The 19,318-nt window shown below is 51.2% G+C and overlaps 1 protein-coding gene across 1 annotated transcript in view; it reads left to right on the forward strand.

The window, feature by feature from the left end:
- Positions 1–13,528: 13,528 nt before the first annotated feature.
- The window catches only part of PSTPIP1 (proline-serine-threonine phosphatase interacting protein 1), a 44,637-nt gene continuing 38,847 nt past the window's right edge, over positions 13,529–19,318 (forward strand). Inside the window, exon 1 of the mRNA XM_005891777.3 lies at positions 13,529–14,123. Coding sequence (XP_005891839.1) covers positions 14,088–14,123 — 36 coding nt within the window. The 5' untranslated portion in view covers positions 13,529–14,087. The remainder of the gene's footprint in view (positions 14,124–19,318) is intronic.

Here is a 19,318-nt window from a genome sequence, read left to right on the forward strand (position 1 = left end):
CTGCCTCCAGTAACTTTCAGGACTGGGGTCGGGGGGAGCAGGGTGGTGTCGGGGTGGAGTTTGGAAAAAGGAAAGTGGAGTTTGAGTTGGGACATTTTATCATCACAGGCTATCTGAGTGGAAAGGGACAGCTGAGCCCTTGGAGTCAGCAGCCTCACTGTCCAGAGGGGAAACTGAGGCTCACACTGGAGAAGGGACAGGCCGAGGTCACTTTTATAGTCCAGGGGTGGGTTTTGGAGATTGAAACCCAGCCCTGTCACTTACTCCTGTAAGAGCTGGAGCAAATTATGACCCTAAGTTTCAGTTTCTGTAAATGTTAACGTGTGTGTGTGTTAGTTGCTCAGTTGTGTCCAACTCTTTGTGACCCCATGGACTGCAGCCTGCCAGGGTCCTCTGTCCATGGGATTCTCCAAGCAAGGATACTAGAGTGGATTGCCATTCCCTTCTCCAGGAAATCTTTCTGACTCAGCGATAGAACCCAGGTCTCCTGCATTATAGGCAGATTCTTTATGGTCTCAGCCACCGAGGAAGCTTGTAAATGTTAATGGGAGTTTTCAGTTAATATGCCACACCTGTGAGGGTTGGCGGGACTGGTGTGTATAAGGTGCCAGAGGCAGCTCAGGCATGTCTCCACCCCCTGGCCCAGGGTCACAGGGATGCTCCCTCCTGTACATCCTGAGCTGCTCAGGGGAAATTCCGCCCTGTTTCTCAGGTGACAAAGCTGTCAAAGGCTTTTGGAGCCAGGGCAGGAAAAGGCAAGTCTAAGATTGTGCCAGTCAGGAGACTGATTCTGAGGAAGTGAGCAGCTTGAGGCCTGTGCCAGCCTTCCCACCCCTTCCTTTTCCTTATTTGCTCATTCATTCCTCAGAGGTGGATTGAGTGTCTACTCAGCAATGGATTCTATCTGGCTGCTGCTCCATCAGGGAGGAAGAAGACCAACTGCTCCCCGTCTGAAACCCTCATGGTTCAGTGGGGAGAGACAAAGCAAGGAGACACCACGAGAGTGGGAATTGCTGTGAGAGTCTGCATGGGGTAGGGGACATGGAAGAAGAGGAGCTGCGGAAGGCTCGCACTTTATTCTCATTTTAATTGCAGAGCAAGTTTGCATGGTTGAGATCAAGCTGTATAATTTTATAACCTGCTATTTTCATTTGGCGTTAGTCATAAATGTTTTCTCCATGTGATTATTAAACTCTTTATAAATATTTTCAATGGCTGCAGCATATTTTCAGCAGAGCAACACCATAATTTAATTAGGCTTAGATATGTAGATTGGGGGATTTTTTTTTCCCTTATGATACATAATACTTTTACAAACATCTTTGTACATAAATTGTTTCCCATGTTTCTTGTTATTTCCTCTGGGTAGGTTTCTAGCCATGGAATTCCTGGACACAATGTATCAAGTTTTAAAAATTCCTCAGTAATTCCTCCATATTTACTGCCAAGCGTCTTTCTGAATTGGTTTTTCAGGGGCACCCTAGAGTGGCTGCTGTAGCACTGGCCGGACTTAAGTCTGTGTAGAGGTAGGGGGTTATAGGCGAAAGATAGGCTGGGGATGGGGATTTGAATATACAGACTTGGGATTCCAGTCCCAGACCCTTAACTTCCTCATCCTGTACAGTTCTCCTGTGACAGGGGCAATGACACTCTCCTTGAGTTGCTTTCTGAGGACGAGAGATGGTAGATCTGAAGCGCACAGCTCGGCGTCTGACACACAGTAGGAGCACAGTAATGGTGACTACCACAGATGACAGCGTCCTGGTCGGGACTGCGGGGACCCAGTGCCCTCCGGAAGCAGAGGCTGCAGGGTGAGGTCTCAGCTCCGGCTTCCACCAGCCCAGGCACAAGTCTTCCTACATTGGCCAAGCCAGAGGCCCCAGCAGCCCTGCAGGCAACGGAGCAGAAGGAACGGGCCAGAGAAAGTGAACAAGAGGGTCTGGGGGCAAACAGGGAGGAAGTGATTTCCAGGCTGACCGAGGAGGGGAGTGGGAAGGAGAGGAAGCTGGAAGTGGGTAGAGGGCTAGGGGCCACAGGAAAAGGCAGGACCAAGGGGATGAGAACCAAAGGGAAGTGCTCGTTCTATACTGAAAAGTAAGGTGAATCCAGGTACTAACCAGGTCCCCCGAGGCTGTCCCAAGGCCAGGGGTGGGCTCTGACAGGCTGCTCACACCTGGTTCCATGACTAGCTCACTTGACCCTTTGCTGGCACTGGCAGGCCCACTTGCAGAAGTCTATGGAGTCCTTCTATCTCTGACATCCTCCAGGCAGGCAACTCCCTGGAGAGATGAATGACTCCCCATCTGGTCTTCTAAGTTTAAATGTCTACCAGACAATTTCTCTGCTGCAAACAGGAGACAGAACTGCTCTGGGTCTCTTGCATCAAAGGGAAGAGTGGAAAGGGGAAGTGCAGAGCTCAGAGGAAAAGGGCTTGCTCAGAGAGAGTGACCACAGAGCACAGTGGACAGGGAAGCCCTGAGGCAGGCTGGAGGAGAATTAGAAAATGGTGCCACTTTGGTGGGTGAAGTCTCATGTCATACTGCTTGGCTACAGAAGCAAGCTCTGGTTTTCAGCCCTCACTCATCCCCTTGGCTGGACCTTCTTGTGTGGCAGTTTGTATTCTGCACAAGCAGGCTCTGAGGCAGAGTTTGGAGCACGTGATGTTTATTAGAGAGCCACATCTGTTGAAAGGAAGGGGGAGAAAGCAGGTCTGGGCAGAGGAAAGTCAACCTGTGTTTCAGGCTCAGTCAAGCTCAGCAAACCCAGCACCAGGTCATCAGAGTTGTCCAAGCATCAGATCTCAATGGAGGGGCCTTTATCCTTTTGCCTCCAATAGTCAGGCCAAGAAAGGTGTGACCTCAGGTAAGGTGGCCCCCTGCAACTGAGAAGGAAGGAACTGACAGCTGGAGACTCCATGCTGGGTACTCTCCCTGCAGCGGGGCAGCAGGTCCTTTGGAAGGGGACCTGGGCTTCACGTCTTTCATGTCTTAAGCAGTGAACCACCTACTCAACCGTACATGGCAGCCCTGTGGGAGAGAAATTTCAGAGGTCACAAACCTGTGCCTTCTCTAGATGCTTTGAAAAGTGTGGATGAGGGGAAAAAAAAAACCAAACGAGTGACAGGTCTTTGTCTTTGTACTGAGGGAGTCCCGTCAGGAGAGTCACATCCTCTGAGCACGATGGTTCCTGATTTTCTTGCCTGGCAGTTTCGAAATGTCCGGGTTGTTGTATCTCACCACTTCCTCCCCTTCCCCTGCACTAGCTCCTGGGCCTTGTCATATGCTTTCTGCTGGGAAAGGGTGTCAGATTATTGTCCTATTTGTCTCCTTTTCGGCTCTCTGTGTGATTTGGCCACAAGTTCTTGACTTTTGGTGGTGAGAAGGCAGCCCTAGAAAGAGGCATGATCTTCATGGTCCCTCAGTGCTCCAAGCTTGAAGTCCAAACCCTCAGCCTGGCAGGCAACACCTGCATGAGCTGCCCTGCCTCTTCCCAGCCTGGCACACAGCACCACTGAATGAATGGAAGTGTTTATTGTCATTAATAGTGATGATGATGATAATAATAATAAAAGAATTCATGTTTCTCTAGGCTCCTCCAAACTGCAGCCATCCATCATTCAGGGCTCAGATCAGCAATGACCTGAAACTTCTCAGCTCACCTATTCATACAAAATCATGACTCCTTAAAAATCTACTCCAACCATTTTGGGGAGACAAAGGTAAAGAGCAGTGAGTTCAGAGCAAAACTTCAGGGATTTCTCTGGCTGCCCAGTAGTTAAAACTTCACCTTCCAGGACAGAGGGTGCAGGTTCCATTACTAGTGGGGAAGCTAAGATCCCACATGCCTTGAGGCCAAAAAACCAGAACATAAAAAACAATATTGTAACAAATTCAATAAAGCCTTTAAAAATAAAAAGAGCAAAACTTTGGACTCACCATTGAAAGCAACCAGGGATCCTTGGAGAAACCTTGATTCTAGAGCTAGGGGCAGGTAAGTAAGAAGTACTCAAAAACAAATAGTGTCATGTGAAAAGGAAACAGAAACTGCTCTAATCTGGGGCAGTCTGAGCATCAACATAAATAACAGTAATAACAGATTATAACCTATTGAAATAGAAATTCCTGAGTCTTCATTAATATAAATGAATGAATAGATAAATGAGGAAAAGGGAACACTTCTGTTCAGTAGGATGCCAACTAATAAATATAGATGGAAGGGTAGAGTCAGAAAATCGTCAATGGATGTCAAAACAAGCAGGCAAAGGTGTGATGAGGAACAGATACATATATTTACATGGCCTTAAAATTTTTCCTATAAGATATTTATTAAACATGAAAGGGAAAACTGGTGGACACCACCTAAATCAAGTGACCAAAGTTAACATCACCAACAATGGGACAAGTTGACCTCATGTGCCTCCTGATACGATGCGCTGAGAAGAACACAAAAGTACTTATGTCGTGTTCCTGTCATACAAAGTGTGTGATCTGAATGTAATCATGAGGGAAGAACCAGATGCAAACCCAAATGGAGAGACATTCTACAAACTGAGCAGCCTGCTATTTTCCACAGTATCAGGGTCATGAATGTCAAGGGAAAATAGAGGAACTGTCAGAGATGGAAGGAGACCAGGAGGGAAAAACAGACTTAAGGGACATTACAACTGATGGAATTAAAGGTGACTGAGGGGTGGGATAGACAAGAACACTGTACAATGTTGTTTCTTGGTTTTGAAACTTGTGCTGTGGTTATGTAAGAGAATGTCCTTGTTCACAGGAAATACTCACTGAAGAATTTAGGGGTAAAGGGTTCCATGTCTCTAGCTTACTCAGATAGTATCTATCTCATTACTAAGCATATGTAATTAGTTCAGTTCAGTTCAGTTCAGTCGCTCAGTCGTGTCTGACTCTTTGCGACCCCATGAATTGCAGCACGCCAGGCCTCCCTGTCGATCACCAACTCCCGGAGTTCACCCAAACTCATGTCCGTTGAGTCAGTGATGCCATCTAGCCATCTCATCCTCTTTCGTCCCCTTCTCCTGCTGCCCCCAATCCCTCCCAGCATCAGAGTCTTCTCCAATGAGTCAACTCTTTGCATGAGGTGGCCAAAGTACTGGAGTTTCAGCTTTAGCATCATTCCTCCCAAAGAACACCCAGGACTGGTCTCCTTTAGGATGGACTGGTTGGATCTCCTTGCAGTCCAAGGGACTCTCAAGAGTCTTCTCCAACACCACAGTTCAAAAGCATCAATTCTTCGGTGCTCAGCTTTCTTCACAGTCCAACTCTCACATCCATACATGACCACTGGAAAAACCATAGCCTTGACTAGATGGACCTTTGTTGGCAAAGTAATGTCTCTGCTTTTGAATATGCTATCTAGGTTGGTCATAACTTTCCTTCCAAGGAGTAAGTGTCTTTTAATTTCATGGCTGCAATCACCATCTGCAGTGATTTTGGAGGCCAAAAAAATAAAGTCTGACACTGTTTCCACTGTTTCCCCATCTATTTCCCATGAAGTGATGGAACCAGATGCCATGATCTTAGTTTTCTGAATGTTGAGCTTTAAGCCAACTTTTTCACTCTCCTCTTTCACTTTCATCAAGAGGCTTTTTAGTTCCTCTTCACTTTCTGCCATAAGAGTGGTGTCATCTGCATATCTGTGTAAGTACAGAGAGAGATATAATAATGAATTGTGGCAAAAATGTAAATAATCTGCTGAATCTGGGGAAAGAGAATGAGAGTTCCTTGTACTCTTTACTTTTTAAACTATATCAAAATAAAATGTAAAAATTAAATAATATATATGAGAACACATGTCTTTCAGAGATATTTGGAAAGGGGTGCTGCTGAGGACAGGGCTTGGGAAGAAACTCGAGAGCTGGGCAGCACCGGCTGCCCAAGAACATGGGGTCTCGCCGTCTGATAAGAGTCTATCGTCATGCCCTCCACACTGCTCAGGCCACCAGCCAGTCCTGGGCTTTGTTCTGCTGTTTGAAGTCCTGGGAGTACGTCTTCTCCAGTCACTGCCTGGGAGCACAGCACCTTAGCAGCAACACTGCCAGGTCTGAAATGCTGTCATCGCGGTGGGCTGACAGGCCTCTGTGCACACGAGCTGAGCTGGATGATGTCATGTCTTAAGTACTGGGCGAGGCATGTTAGAAACTTCTTGTATAAAGTTTAGAGCAACTCTGTTAAATACATAGGCTCATCATCCCCTTGTTCCCGAGGAGGAACCTTGTCGGTGAGGTGAGGCTGGAGCCAGGATTCAAATCCTGTTCTTCAGTCTCCAAGTCTAGTGCTCCCCCCACCTCCCACCCCTCAGCTGGACACACCCAGTCGCCCCCTGCTTCTGCGCCTTGGTGTATGCTATCTCCTTTGCTGCATCCGTGCTCCCTTCCCCATTTCTCGACTTAGTGATTTTCTGGCCCAGACAAGACTGAAATCAAGGTCCCCTGCCTTTGAATGTCAGGATCTCAGTAATAATTAAACACCAGCTGGGCCAAAATCAAGCTTTGCCTTACTGTGAGCAAAGATACTTTCTGACCAAATGAAGACCAGCCCAACTGGGGAGAGGATTTTGAAAAACTGTTGATGCTCTTTTTTGAGACAGCTGCCGTTATGGAAAACACAAACCAAAACAGGCTAGAAAGGACCAGAGCAGGAATGGCGGGTGGGAGGTGATTATATCCTGCCTTCTCTGTTATTAAAAAGAATCCGCTCAGTGGTTCTGTCCTGCTGGGCCTCAGTTTCTCCACCTGTAAAATGGAGCAGTAAGGGAATGAGAGGAGTTCCCTTCTAAGTGTGTGCGTCTGACTCACAGACGGTGACTAGAAACTGACAGATTCCCTGCCCCTACCCAGTCAGTAAGTCTAAGCTGAGATCTGGCCTTATGTTTTTTAACCAAGTCCCACAGGTCTTCTGATAGGCCCCCTTCTTGCCATTGGAGACCCTTGAGAGGGTCTCTGCGGACCCTTCCACCTCTGCATTCCTCCACCCTCTGACTGGTGAACTGGCGATGGTGGTTCTCAGCCTTCACCAAAGGAGCCCTTCCCCCACATCTACGGGGCTGGGTGGGGGGTCCTGGTGACACTGCTGGCCACTTAGCACTTCTGTGATGTCTTCTAAGCCTTCCGGCCAGCAACACCAGCAACACCCGGCTTCTGAAGAGTGACGATGACTGGAAACTTAGAGTCACACCCTGGTGGCTGCAAATTAGTAAATCTGAAAGCTCCTTGTCAACTCAGAAGAGCTGCATGAGTGGGAAGAAGCTTTATTTTTTTGCAACTGCTTTTCTGGGGCAAACTGAAAAGTAGAATCTATAGCACATCCTAAGGGCCACAGGCCACATCCACAGGCCCCTCTGCAAAGATCTGGGACCAGGATGTCCCCAGGTGTCAGACAGGCCATCTGGGAGCCCCGCCCCCACCCTGCAGGGCCCCTGGTCCCTGAACTTCCTCCTCAGCTGCTGACTTCCCCTCACTCCCCTCCCTCTTCACCAGGCTTCAGCCCCAGACTCTGCCCTGGTCCCTCACTTCCAGCCCTACTCTCTAGGAAGGAAAGACTCCACTTAGGGTGGGACTCTAGCTCAAGGGGTAGAGAATCCTCCTGCCATGCAAGAGACACAAGAGATGTGGGTTTGATCCCTGGGTCGGGAAAATCCCCTGGAGCAGGAACTGGCAACCCACTCCAGTATTCTTGCCTGGAAAATGCCATGGACAGAGGAGCCTGGCGGGGTACAGTCCATGGGGTTGCAGAGTTGGACACGACTAAGCATGCACGCACTGACAAGTTAGCTGAACTCTGAACCTCAGCTTCCATATCTGCTGGATGACATGAGACCTCAGGCGTGTGTGCTTAGCACACAGCTCTGTGTGCTGAGACCCCAGCAGGCCTTCACTGTCATTCTGGAAACTCCTTGCTGACTGGTCACACCAGCGAGCTCCTTCCGGCTACTCAGTCCCCAGGTCCCCTCCTGCGGGAGGACTCCCCTCTCTCCTGCACCCACCGCTGTGCTGCAGTCAGCACACTGGGCTGCCTCCCCCATCAGACAGGCGGGAGCTCTGCCTTGTTTGCTTCCACGTCCCCAGATAAGAAGGCTCAGGAAATGCCAGTGGATGCTCTGCAGCCGGGCTTGTTCCATTCCGGGGCAGGGTAGCTGCGGTTGAGTGTGGGGGCCCCAGCTTGGTGGACATGTGCCTCTGGCCAACTGGAGGAGCCTGACGCATTTCCCCCAGGAACAGTGGGCCATGGTGCTTGGGTCCAGGAACATTCCAATTCAATCATGGGGTAGATAAGGTGAGCAGGCACCCCACAGCCATGCCAGCATCATGGCAGTACACTCTGCTTCTCCAGGAAGGAAAGATACTGTGTCACCTGGCCTGCCTGGACAATGGCAGATATTATCAAGACAACAATGAGAAAAGCGAACATGAAAGTGTTGGTCGCTCAGTCATGTCCGGCTCTGCGACCCTGTGGGCTGTGCACCATCAGGCTCTTCTGTCCATGGGATTCTCCAGACAAGAACACTGGAGCAGGTAGCTATTTCCTTCTCCAGGGGATCTTCCTGACCCAGAGATAGAATCCAGGTCTCCTGAATTGCAGGCAGAGAGGGGCAAGACAAATGCCCCCTGGACCACTGGTGATGCTATTTCCGAATAAAATTCATGGTCAGGGCCCTCTGAATGCCTAATGTCACCAAGGAGCTTTGAGATGCTCCTTTCTACAACACCTTCCCTTTTCTAGAAGGCTCCAACCTATTGCTCAAGATTCTTCCTGTTTGAGATGAGGTTGAAGGGTAGGCTGGGGTCAGATCATGCAGGATCTACAGGCCATGTAAGGCCAATGACTGTTGTTCAAAGAGCATTGAGAAATCATAGCTAAGGTGACAATAGAAAGTACATGATCTAATTTGGTCTGAAAATGTCATCCTGATGTGTGGAGAACAGGCGGTAGTGAGCAGGGTTTCCTACAAGGATGTACATCTTGAAACCCTTTATAATACTATCTTCAGATTTCTGTTTTTAAGTGAAGTCTGATGGGACAATGAGGCATGGATTCAGGGCTTAGAGCCTCTGCGCATGCATGGCCCTGTCTCCTACCACCTCCCCTGATGGGTCCTCAGCTTTCCCCTCCCAACTCCTGCCTAGCCACCACTGCCACCCTCTGCCCCCAGCAGGGCCTGGCATAGGTGTGGGGAGGCTCAGTGTTGCCTGGCAGCATTTCAGGATGGGGCATGGCAGCAGCTGTCCCCGCACTGAGCTGACAGCACCGTGGCGCATTCAGCAGGTGACTCAGGTCTCCTGTCCACTCCTGACCGGTACCTAGGGCATCCTGGTATGAGCGTGCAGTAGTCTTGGGGATCACCCTCTACCGTGAGAAAGGGAGATGCCTGGCTTGACTTCCCTGCCCCCAGCCGGAGAATGCAGTCTGGTGACTGGCAGGAGGGGAAACCCAGCAGCTGGTGGGTTTCCTCTGAAAGTGAGTCAAGAGATGGAGGGCGCTTGTCCCTCAAGTGTTCCCATGCCCAAGGGGGTGCAACGTTAAATAGCAAATGAAGCAAGTTGACAGAACATGGGAAAGGGAAAGACTATATTTTAGAAGCTTTAACAGCAATTTTCCCCTTGCCTTGTTAATAAGAGGCCCCACACTTTCATTTTGCATTGATGCTGCAAATGACATAGCTGGTCCTGGCAGAGAGCTATCAGTGAGATCAAGCATGTAAAATGCATGCAAATCCTTCGGGCAGTAATACTCCCTTGATGCTGGCTAGTATTATTGTTTTTGTTGTTTATTTGGCTCAAGAGGATGGATGAACTGGCTTCAGGAGCAAAACCCCTCCAAGGGGCTGGCTGTGGCAATGTTGTAATAACTGATTTTGCATTTTGTTCTCAATCCATGGATCTCCTACTTCTTGAGTTTGAGTTCCTCAGGAGATGTATTCAAATGTCATGCAAAATAGGATGGGGCTCAGCCTTCATGGGAGACTCCCTCCTTAAATAGGAGCAAAGTCTGGCTCCAAGCACAGCTGCCTGGACCTCAAGGTGAATGATGTTTTGATGCAACTGTGATTATGATTTTCAGGACTGGATTCCCTTCCCCAGGGAAACTGGTGATGAAGGGAGGCCTGAGAGCAGTTCCTTTTCTTCTCAGAGGCACTCAAATGTCTCCCTCCTTCTCCTCTGTCTCCATAATGTCCCACCAGCCCTTCCTCCTGGCCTGCCCACCTAGGGCTCAGCCCTCTCTCAGAGTTATTATAACACCCTCTTCTGGTCTCACCCTCTCCCAACCACTTCCCATTTGGAGAGATCTTTCTAGAACCCATAAGTGGGTCCTCCAGGGTAGAGACCAGGTCTGTGTCCTCTCTGAGCCCCAGTCCCAGCAGGGCCTGCCAGGAATTGGTACCCAGCAGTGTTTGTGGACCTGGTAGACAGAGCACTGTGGTGGTCGTGGTGGTTGGCTCTCAACATTCCCATCACCCCAATCAAGACATCCCCTTCCTGAGGCCGGTGATGGCCATACCTGAACATGTGATTCTGTCTCATTCTGGCCAATGAGACATGAAGGGAGGTCTCCCCAGAGCCTGGGCAGGGAGGACTTTGAAGAAAATGAGACAAAAGGAGAGGAATCCCTTTTCTTCCTCTGTGGCTATGTGTGCAGTTGTAGACCAGAGCCATTGGAGCTGGAGAAGGGAGACAGTTCAGTTCAGTTGCTCAGTCATGGTCAACTCTTTGAGGCACAGTAAGTTAAGGGAGACAGTAAATGAGAAGAGTCACAGAGAAACTGAGCCGGGGCCCTAATGAATTTCACCCAGGCCATGCTGCCTCCAAACCACGTATATGGATGATAACACATGTCATCCACATCAGACCCTCTGGTTTTATGTTCTTTGGGGCCAAAGCATCCTTAGGCAGTGCAAATAACAAAGGGAAATTGGACGATGATCAGGCGCCAGGGCTGGACTCTCATCCAATAGAGCCACCAGCCCCAACAGCCTCCCTGGACTCACCTTTTCCAACTTTGGATCAGAGTGAGAGGTTCTGGAGGAGGCAGAATTGGAGAAAGGAAGGATGAAACTCACTGTTAAGAGAGGTTGTTGGTAACAGACACGAGGGGAAATTAAGACATGGGCTTTGGCATCAGAAAACCTGAGTCTGAAGCCCAACACTCCACTTACCGACTGTGAGGTGTTGAACGAATCAGATAAACTCTTTTCTCTTTTTTGATTTTTTGGCCATACCCTGCTGATCTTAGTTTCCCGACCAGGGATCAAACCCATGCCTCCTGCATTGGAAGGGGGAGGCTTAGCCACTAGACCACCAGACAAGTTCCAAGTCACATAAATTCTTTAATCTTTGGTTTGCTCCTCTGTGAGGTGAGGATGATGATAAGGGAGGACTAAATGAGGTGGTCCACGTAAAAGGCTTAATGATGCCCCCAGTACTCAGCAAGTGTAAACCAAAGCAGAGTTGGCTGTTGGCCACCGAGGTGGCCGAGCCTCAGTGGGGAGTTGAGGAGGGAGGAGGAAGGCCTGTCTACAGCAGAGCACTTTAGAGTCTCTTTAGAATCCTCCTATTACTTCCTTCCCTAATTGCTTCAGCCCACAACCAGCATGGCCATCCATCTGGGCCTGCCCTGGCTGGGAAAGGAAGGCCTCATGTGTGCGAGCTTTGTGGCGGGCATTGGGGGATGGGAGGATTTGTGCAGGGAAGGAAGATGAAGGCAGGCATGTCAGGAGGGAGGCTAGGGAGCAGAGAGAGACAAAGTTGTGGAGGTAGGAGTAGAGAGGGGACCTTTGGGGGGAAGGAAGAGGGCTGTTTTGAGCAGAAATTTATGAGGGGTGATGGGAAGAGCCCCTGGAGAGGCAGGGGAGAGAGCCTGACTTGAAGTTTCCTGCTAATAAGAGGGTGTGTTGTGCTCAGTGGCTAAGTCATGTCTGACTCGTTGTGACCCCAGGGACAGTAGCCCACCAGGCTCCTCTGCCCATTCATTTTTTCAGACAAGGATAATGGAGCAGGTTGAGTTTCGTCCTCCAGGGGAATAAGAGGGTAAGAGCCTGTCATTAACTGAGGGTTTCTTGTCTGTCTCCAGAACTAGAAGCATCACTCCATTTGGTAGATGGAAACCTGAGGCCAGGGAGGCTGAGTAGGGGCTATCAGAGGTGGTGATGCCATTGGGATGAGGTCCAGCCTCAGCCTTTGGCCTTCGTCATTCAAGGTGATATTGACGTTAGCTGTCTTCAGCTACAAGCAACAGAAAATCCAACTGGGGTGCTTTCAATGCTGGAGATGTTTATTAGCTAGATCCTAGGGATTCTGGGCTTCCCTTATAGTTCAGCTGGTAAAGAACCAGCCTGCAAAGCGGGATATCTGGGTTCAACCCCTGGGTTAGGAAGATCCCCTGCAGGAGAGCTTGGCAACCTACTCCAGTATTCTTGGCTGGAGAATCCCCATGGACAGAGGAGCCTGGCAGCTATGGTCCGTGGTTGGGACACAACTGAGTGACTAACACACACACATGGATTCTGGAGATAGGGGCTACCACCATGGCCCCACTGCTCTGCAGCTCTCCCCAGCGAGTTATCTCTTGGGTGGTTATTTCGGAGGTATGGGTGTGCCCCATCTCTAACCCCGGGCTCACATTGCTGGTACTTGGGAGCTTAGTTCTCTCCTGCGGCAGCTCTCATCTGTCTGATCACCACAGTCAGTGGTAAGGGAGGCATTGCTGAGGGTGGTGATTTGTGGACAATCCTGATTCATCCCTTCCTGCCAACCCACCCTGGGCTCCGCCCCCCCACCCCCCACCGGCATCTTCTGCTGAGTGGGCAGGCCCTTCCTCCCCAGGTGTCTGGGGCTCCAGTCCAAGGCTCTTCCCAAGGTAATACCAGACACACAGAGAGAGCCCCAGCACCTGCCCCACCAAAAACAGAAATTCCAGTAATTCCCTAATCTTTTCCAAAGATTAGGGGTGGCCGACAGGGAAACAGAGGCTTGGAGAGCTGGAGGGTGTATTAAAGTCCTTCTGAAGGGTAGGGCCCAGACAGAACAAAAACAGGGGCCTCCACCTGGATTTTTCAAACTCCCCAATTTATGCCTCTGTAATTCTGTCTCTCTCAGTCCAACAACATTCTTCCTGCCTGAAGATTCCATCTTCAGAGGGGACTTCCTGCCCCAGAGAGGGTCTAATCTGGAGACCTGGAGAAGAGGCAGGCTCCATGAGGCTGTTCTCCATTGGCCTAGCTACCTGCTCCCTCTACCTCCGTGCTCTCACCTTCCCCCCACCCCCAGCCCACAGCTATGTCTGCCCCCAGACTGTGACCTCCTCAAGGGCAGGACGTGGACTGGGGCATCGTGCATGCAGGGTGTGATGATGTTCTGGTCTGGGTGAGCCCCTCCCTTCCTGAAGTGGTTTTCCAGTGACGGGTGGAGAGTCTGGCCTCTCTGGACCTGGGCCGGGCTGGGGCTGGGGTGGTGGGTGACAGCACCTGGGTTCCTGCCCTCCTCCTTGCCCACAACTGTAATGGGCCTCAGGCTCGCTGAGTCTGTGGCTCAGAGAACATTCCCCGCTAGAACATCGGAAGGGGGCAAGTGGAGGCGCGTAGCAGGGTGACAGGTGGCAGGCGGGGCGGCTCCACTTCCTGTGGGGCGCCGGCCCTGGAGCCTGCCCCGGGGAGGTTGCACAAACCTTGCTGCGGAGGCCCCGGGGACCGCCTCTCCCGCTGGCCACTGCCTCACTGACCCGGGGCTGCCCTCCTTGCTCTCAGTCCTGCAGCCTGGACTGAGTCCTCATCTCCGCGGGGCTGGCGAGGGGCCGGGCCGGACCGTGGGGCCCTTCCTCCCATCACTGGGCACCAGCCCTTCCTCATTTTGCCGCTGATTCTAGCCCCAAACAAAACAGGTTGAGCCCGTTTCTTCCCTCCGGCAGTCTCTGGCTTACGGCTGCCTTCGGAGGCGCTGCAGAGGGCGCCGCCGGCCGGGGAGGGGGGCCCCTGGGCCAGCCTTGCAGGGACTGGGACGGTGCGCCTGGCTCCTGGCCCTCGTTCAGCCCTGACCGTGGCAGGAGAGCAAGCTTTGCCGTGGCGGTTGCCTGAGGATGATGCCTCAGCTTCAGTTCAAAGATGCCTTTTGGGTGAGTGAAGACGGCTGTGGGTTTCAGCAAGTGGAGTGTGCCTGGGGAGGCCAGATCAGCTGACATTTCCTCAGGGTGGTGGGTTGGGGATGTGGCTCCCAGAGGGGAGTTTTCTCATAAAAATGATGGCTGATTTTTGATCCTTTATCGTCACGGGGTGAGGGGTGTGACCTGGGCTGTTTCTGAGTTGGAAGTGGACAATGGGGGTCCTCAGTCTGGGATACTGATTCCTCTGCAAACTTCAGCAAGCAAGGGATGGATATTCTCTGGGATCCCAGGGCAGATCTTTCCTCTGGAAGACCCCCTCTCCACAGCAGGAACCTTTTAGGAGCATCTGATATATGGCTGGGAACTTGATGAGGACTTGTGAGGTAAAGGAGGGAGGGTCACAGGTCTGGGGACCAGATAAACTTGAATTTGGATCTTGGCTCTGCTATTTTGAGGCTGGACAAGTCATTTTACCTCTCTGAGCTTTACCTCTCTGAGTAGAGATAATTAACAAACATACTAACTGAATGGGAGAGCTAAACAAGGGGATCTAATGTAACAAAATCCCCTGCATCTCGCTAGAGCACAATCTCTTGCCCTTACCCCACCCCTCTTCACCCTTCTTCCTTGCAGACTTTAGGGGTCCTGCAGGGAGGCAACAGGGCTGGGCAATCCCTTGTTCGCTTTCTTAAATTCAGCGCACGTGTAAATCAAGTTTTTTTCTTGAGAAATTCCAGTGCCCAGCTGGCTTGTGGGGGTGAAATTGCTGGGCCCAGGCCACACAGCCTGCAAGACCCATTTGGACCCCACCGCCTTTTTTTCCTGCTGTCTCTCAGCCTACTGCTCTGCTTCTCAAGCACTGACTGTTCCCAGTGGCTCCCAGGGAAAAGCTGAGACCTCTCTGGTTAGAGCTGAGGAACGTGGCTGTCCTGAGGGCACCCCCTCCAGCCGCGCAGAGGACACTGGCTCTTTGCTCAGTCGGCCTGGACTCAGCCGACAGTCTGGCCTCCCTGGGCCCTTTCCTGGGGCCTCCAGCCAGGAGGACGAGAGCTAACGAGCCAGGTCTTCCTTCCCTTCCGGGCCACGCTCTCCTTGGGGCCCATGGCCAGAGTCTGAGTGGCTCGCTTCCCGCCTGCTCTAACTGCACAGTAGGCAGAGGGCTGTCTCTCTGGGCCTCCATCTCCCCATCTCTACAGAGAGGGGCTGGGACCAGCCCAGAGAAGCCAAGGAAAGCAGACCTGCCTCAGCCCCTTCCAAGCGCCAGGCTGGCAGCTGGGACCCATGCGAGGGGTGGGGGGCTGCAGTCAGCAGGGGATGCACAGACTGGACAGTGAGTCACTACATCATTGCTCCAACTTGAAGTGCAAAACTGGGGAAAGGTTAGGGCTTCCCTGGTGGCTCAGATGGTAATGACTCTGCCTGCAATGCAGGAGACCCGGGTTTGATCCCTGGGTTGGGAAGATCCCCTGGAGAAGGAATTGCCAACCTACTCCAGTGTTCTTGCCTGGAGAATCCCATGGACATTGGAGCCTGGTGGGCTACAGCCCATAGGGTCACAAAAGAGTCAGACATGACTGGGAGACCCACACTTTCACTTGAAAATCCAGGCGTTTAGCAGCCCGTGGCGGGGCAAGCACACCCTGGCTGTATTTTAGTTCCAGGACATGTGGTCCAGCCCAGAGCCTTTGGTTCCACCTTCCCTAGGACAGAGCTGGCCCGAGGAGCAGCCCCAAGGCAGGATCTGGGCAGGAAGGGGGGAGGTGGTACAGGAGGGAGCAGGGTGTGGCGGCAGCATTCTACCTGCGGCGGCTTCCTGTGCGGCATCCCCCCACACTCTGTGCTCGCCCCACCTCTGAGTCACCCACAAGTTCTCCTCTCCTCAGCTGCTGGCTCCGGGGGCCTGGGGTAGAGGTGCTGCTTCCCTAGGGAGGGCCAAAGCAGGGAGGGAAGGGCTGATGCCCCCGGGCTCTGAATCCTAACACGTGTCCCAGATGCTCAGCCTGGCCCAGCCCACAAGGACAACTAACCCGAGCACTAAAGATGGGTCAGGTGCTGTCCTCAGGACTATGCATCTATTGACTCATTTAAACCCAGGAAGTGGATGCTATTGTGACACCTATTGTTCACAAGAAGAGGCCGAGGCACAGAGAGCCTCAGCCACTTGCCAAAGTCACACAGCTGGGTGACACCTGGACAGTTGGCCCCACCGTCTGCTCTCACTCAGGTGCTTCACTACCTCTTTAGCCACAGCGCCCATCACTGGATCTTTGGGCCACGTTGGTGAAGGAGGGAAAAACTCAGTCCTTCCTACCTCCCAGAGAAATCAGATCAGATGGGCTCCACAGAGGTCTTCTGAACCCCAATTTACAGACAAAGCAGTAAAATGGAAAAGATACAGTGATCCAACCGCCGTGCAGGTGTTAGGGACAGGGCTCAGCCTGCCCTTCCCCCTGGCTTTCTCCCATCCCATGCCCAGGCAATGCTGTTAACCACAGCTTGGGAACACACTGCCTGTAAATGGCTGGTGTGTAGTGGAAGGAAGCCCCTGAGCTAGAAGGATCGTGTCTAATACCACAGCACTCCCCTTACCTTGCAGCCTCGACCATCTGAAACACAGGTGAGAGCCAGCCCTGTTCACGGTAGCACTTCATTGTGAGCAGGGAAACAAAAGTGGTTTCTGAGGTTCTACGAGTTTGCATTAAGCTTGCATACTTTACTCATTCCAGATGCCCTATAGCTTTTAGTTAGGGCCCATGAACTCTGATTTTACCCACAGTTTTAACAAGCTCGGTCATGTGGTTTTGTTGACCTATAGATATAGCAAATAGTAGGGATCTACATGGAATCTGATTGATTAAATATTGGTGGGCCTGACCTGTTAGACCTGTTAGGGACAACAGAGGATGAGATGATTGAATGGCATCACTGACTTGATGGACATGAGTTTGAGTAAGCTCCGGGAGTTGGTGATGGGCAGGGAAGCCTGACATGCTGCAGCCCATGGGATTGCAAGGAGTCGGACACGACTGAGTGACTGAACTGATACTGACCTGTTAGAGACAGTTTCACAGATAGCTGGTAGCCTGATAGTAAGAGAGGAGACAAAAACTTATAAAAAGCAGACACAGTGGTTAGAAGTGGTAGAGTTGACCAGTCCTGTCCCTCAGTAGGCCTATATTTGCAATCTTGTCAGTGTGACCATGCAGTATTTATTTATAGCCTCCTTCTATCTGCAGCCTCACATTCAGATGCAGGCTTCTGTGGGAGTGAGGCTGGGGTGGGCTAGCCACAGGGGAGGGAAAGGATCATTTGATTTCTGTTAATACACACACAGTGATAAAGAAGATCACAGTTTTGCAGGAAGTTTGTAACTGAGCCTCAGAACAGGGGGCTGTCGGAAAGAAAGCTAAGGATAAGAGTACCAGGTGCCCGAGCTGACAGGGCCTTAGAACTCCTAGAACCTGACTCAACACCGGGCAGAGGGGCAGAGAATCCCAGAGAATTTGCGGGATTACCACTCCTTTTCCCAGTATACACAGCTTTCCTTGCAGGGGCTCTGCTCCCAGCAGCAGCCAAAGTGTATTGCAAGAAACACCTGTCTGTATCCTCAGCAAAGGGCTGGTGAGTGGGCTGTGTGTTTGGCCAATGTTAATAGAATAAGTGGACGAACAGTAAGGGCCTCCACAGTCCTACTGCCTTCCTGAACCCACCTTCTCCTTCATTTTGCTTTAGTTACATTCAACAGATATTTGTTGAGAAGTGTTCTCTACTAGGTAGTCTAAGCTGGGCCCTCCGATCCTCATCCCCCATCCAAACAGCTGAATGAGACTGTCAGATTACCTTTCCCTAGAAGAAGTCAGGAGAAGGCAATGGCACCCCACTCCAGTACTCTTGCCTGGAAAATCCCATGGACAGAGGAGCCTGGTAGGCTGCGGTCCATGAGGTCTCTAAGAATCAGGCACAACTGAGTGACTTCACTTTCACTTTTCACTTTCATGCATTGGAGAAGGAAATGGCAACCCACTCCAGTGTTCTTGCCTGGAGAATCCCAGGGACAGAGGAGCCTGATGGGCTGCCGTCTATGGGTCACACAGAGTCGCACACGACTGAAGCAACTTAGCAGCAGCAGAAGTCAGGATCGACTTCTTCTGGAGTCTAGAGTTCTTTGATAATGGACCAGGCACAGGGAGCACCCAGAGCACTGCTCTGAGCTGCACTTTTCCCTCCTGCCCTCTCATTGCCTCCCAGACCTATACATCCAACCGCCTTTGCAAAGAAGTCACAGGATATTGTTTTAAGAAGGAAAATCTAGTTCTGGACCAGGTTTTATTAAGACCCACATCCTGTCTTTTTCGGGGTTGTTAAAAGGAAAAGTAATGGCCACATATACTCCTTCTCATGCCTTGCTCTTCCCACCATCATGGCTTTGGGCGGAAACCATCAAAGGGGACCGAGAAACCAGGCCTGAACTTTTCCCTCTGACTTGAGGTTACGTTTCTCCCTTTTGAGGCTGGGCTCCAGCTTCATTTGGAAACGCTAAGTGAGGAGGTGCTGAGCTCCGCAACAGAGGACAGAGGAGGTACCACTTCCTTCAGTGGGGGAATGACTCACCAAGGATGCGTGGTCTAGGGGCTGGGGGAGAGGCCTGAGGCCCCATTTGTCTGATCAGCTACTGTGGCCTCTTCCCCTCTCCGGTTCTGAGACTCTGAGGTTCCCTACTGAGGAGGAGAGTGTAGGGGGACAATCCTCTTCTCGACATAATTTTATCTTGAACGTGCGTGGGCCTGGGTGTGATTTCCTTATCTTCAAAACACCATTGTTAGTGACTGTACAGTCCTCCAATTTGTGGATTTGGTGGACATGCTGTGAATCCCATGGACAGAGGAGTCTACAGTCCATAGGGTCACAAAGAGTCAGACATGACTAAGTGACTTAGCACACACACATGTGATTTATTTATACAGTCCCCTGTTGGACATTTGGATTCAGTTCAGTTCAGTTGCTCAGTGGTGTCCAACTTTTTGCGACCCCATGGACTGCAGCATGCCAGGCTTCCCTGTCCTTCACCAGCTCCAGAAACTTGCTCAAACTCATGTCCATTGAGTCAGTGATGCTGCCAACCATCTCATCCTCTGTCGTTTCCTCCTCCTGCCCTCAATCTTTCCCAGCACCAGGGTCTTTTCCAGTGAGTCAGTTCTTCACATCAG

This window comes from Bos mutus, chromosome 21 (assembly GCF_027580195.1).
Source record: "Bos mutus isolate GX-2022 chromosome 21, NWIPB_WYAK_1.1, whole genome shotgun sequence".
Taxonomy (NCBI): domain Eukaryota; kingdom Metazoa; phylum Chordata; class Mammalia; order Artiodactyla; family Bovidae; genus Bos; species Bos mutus.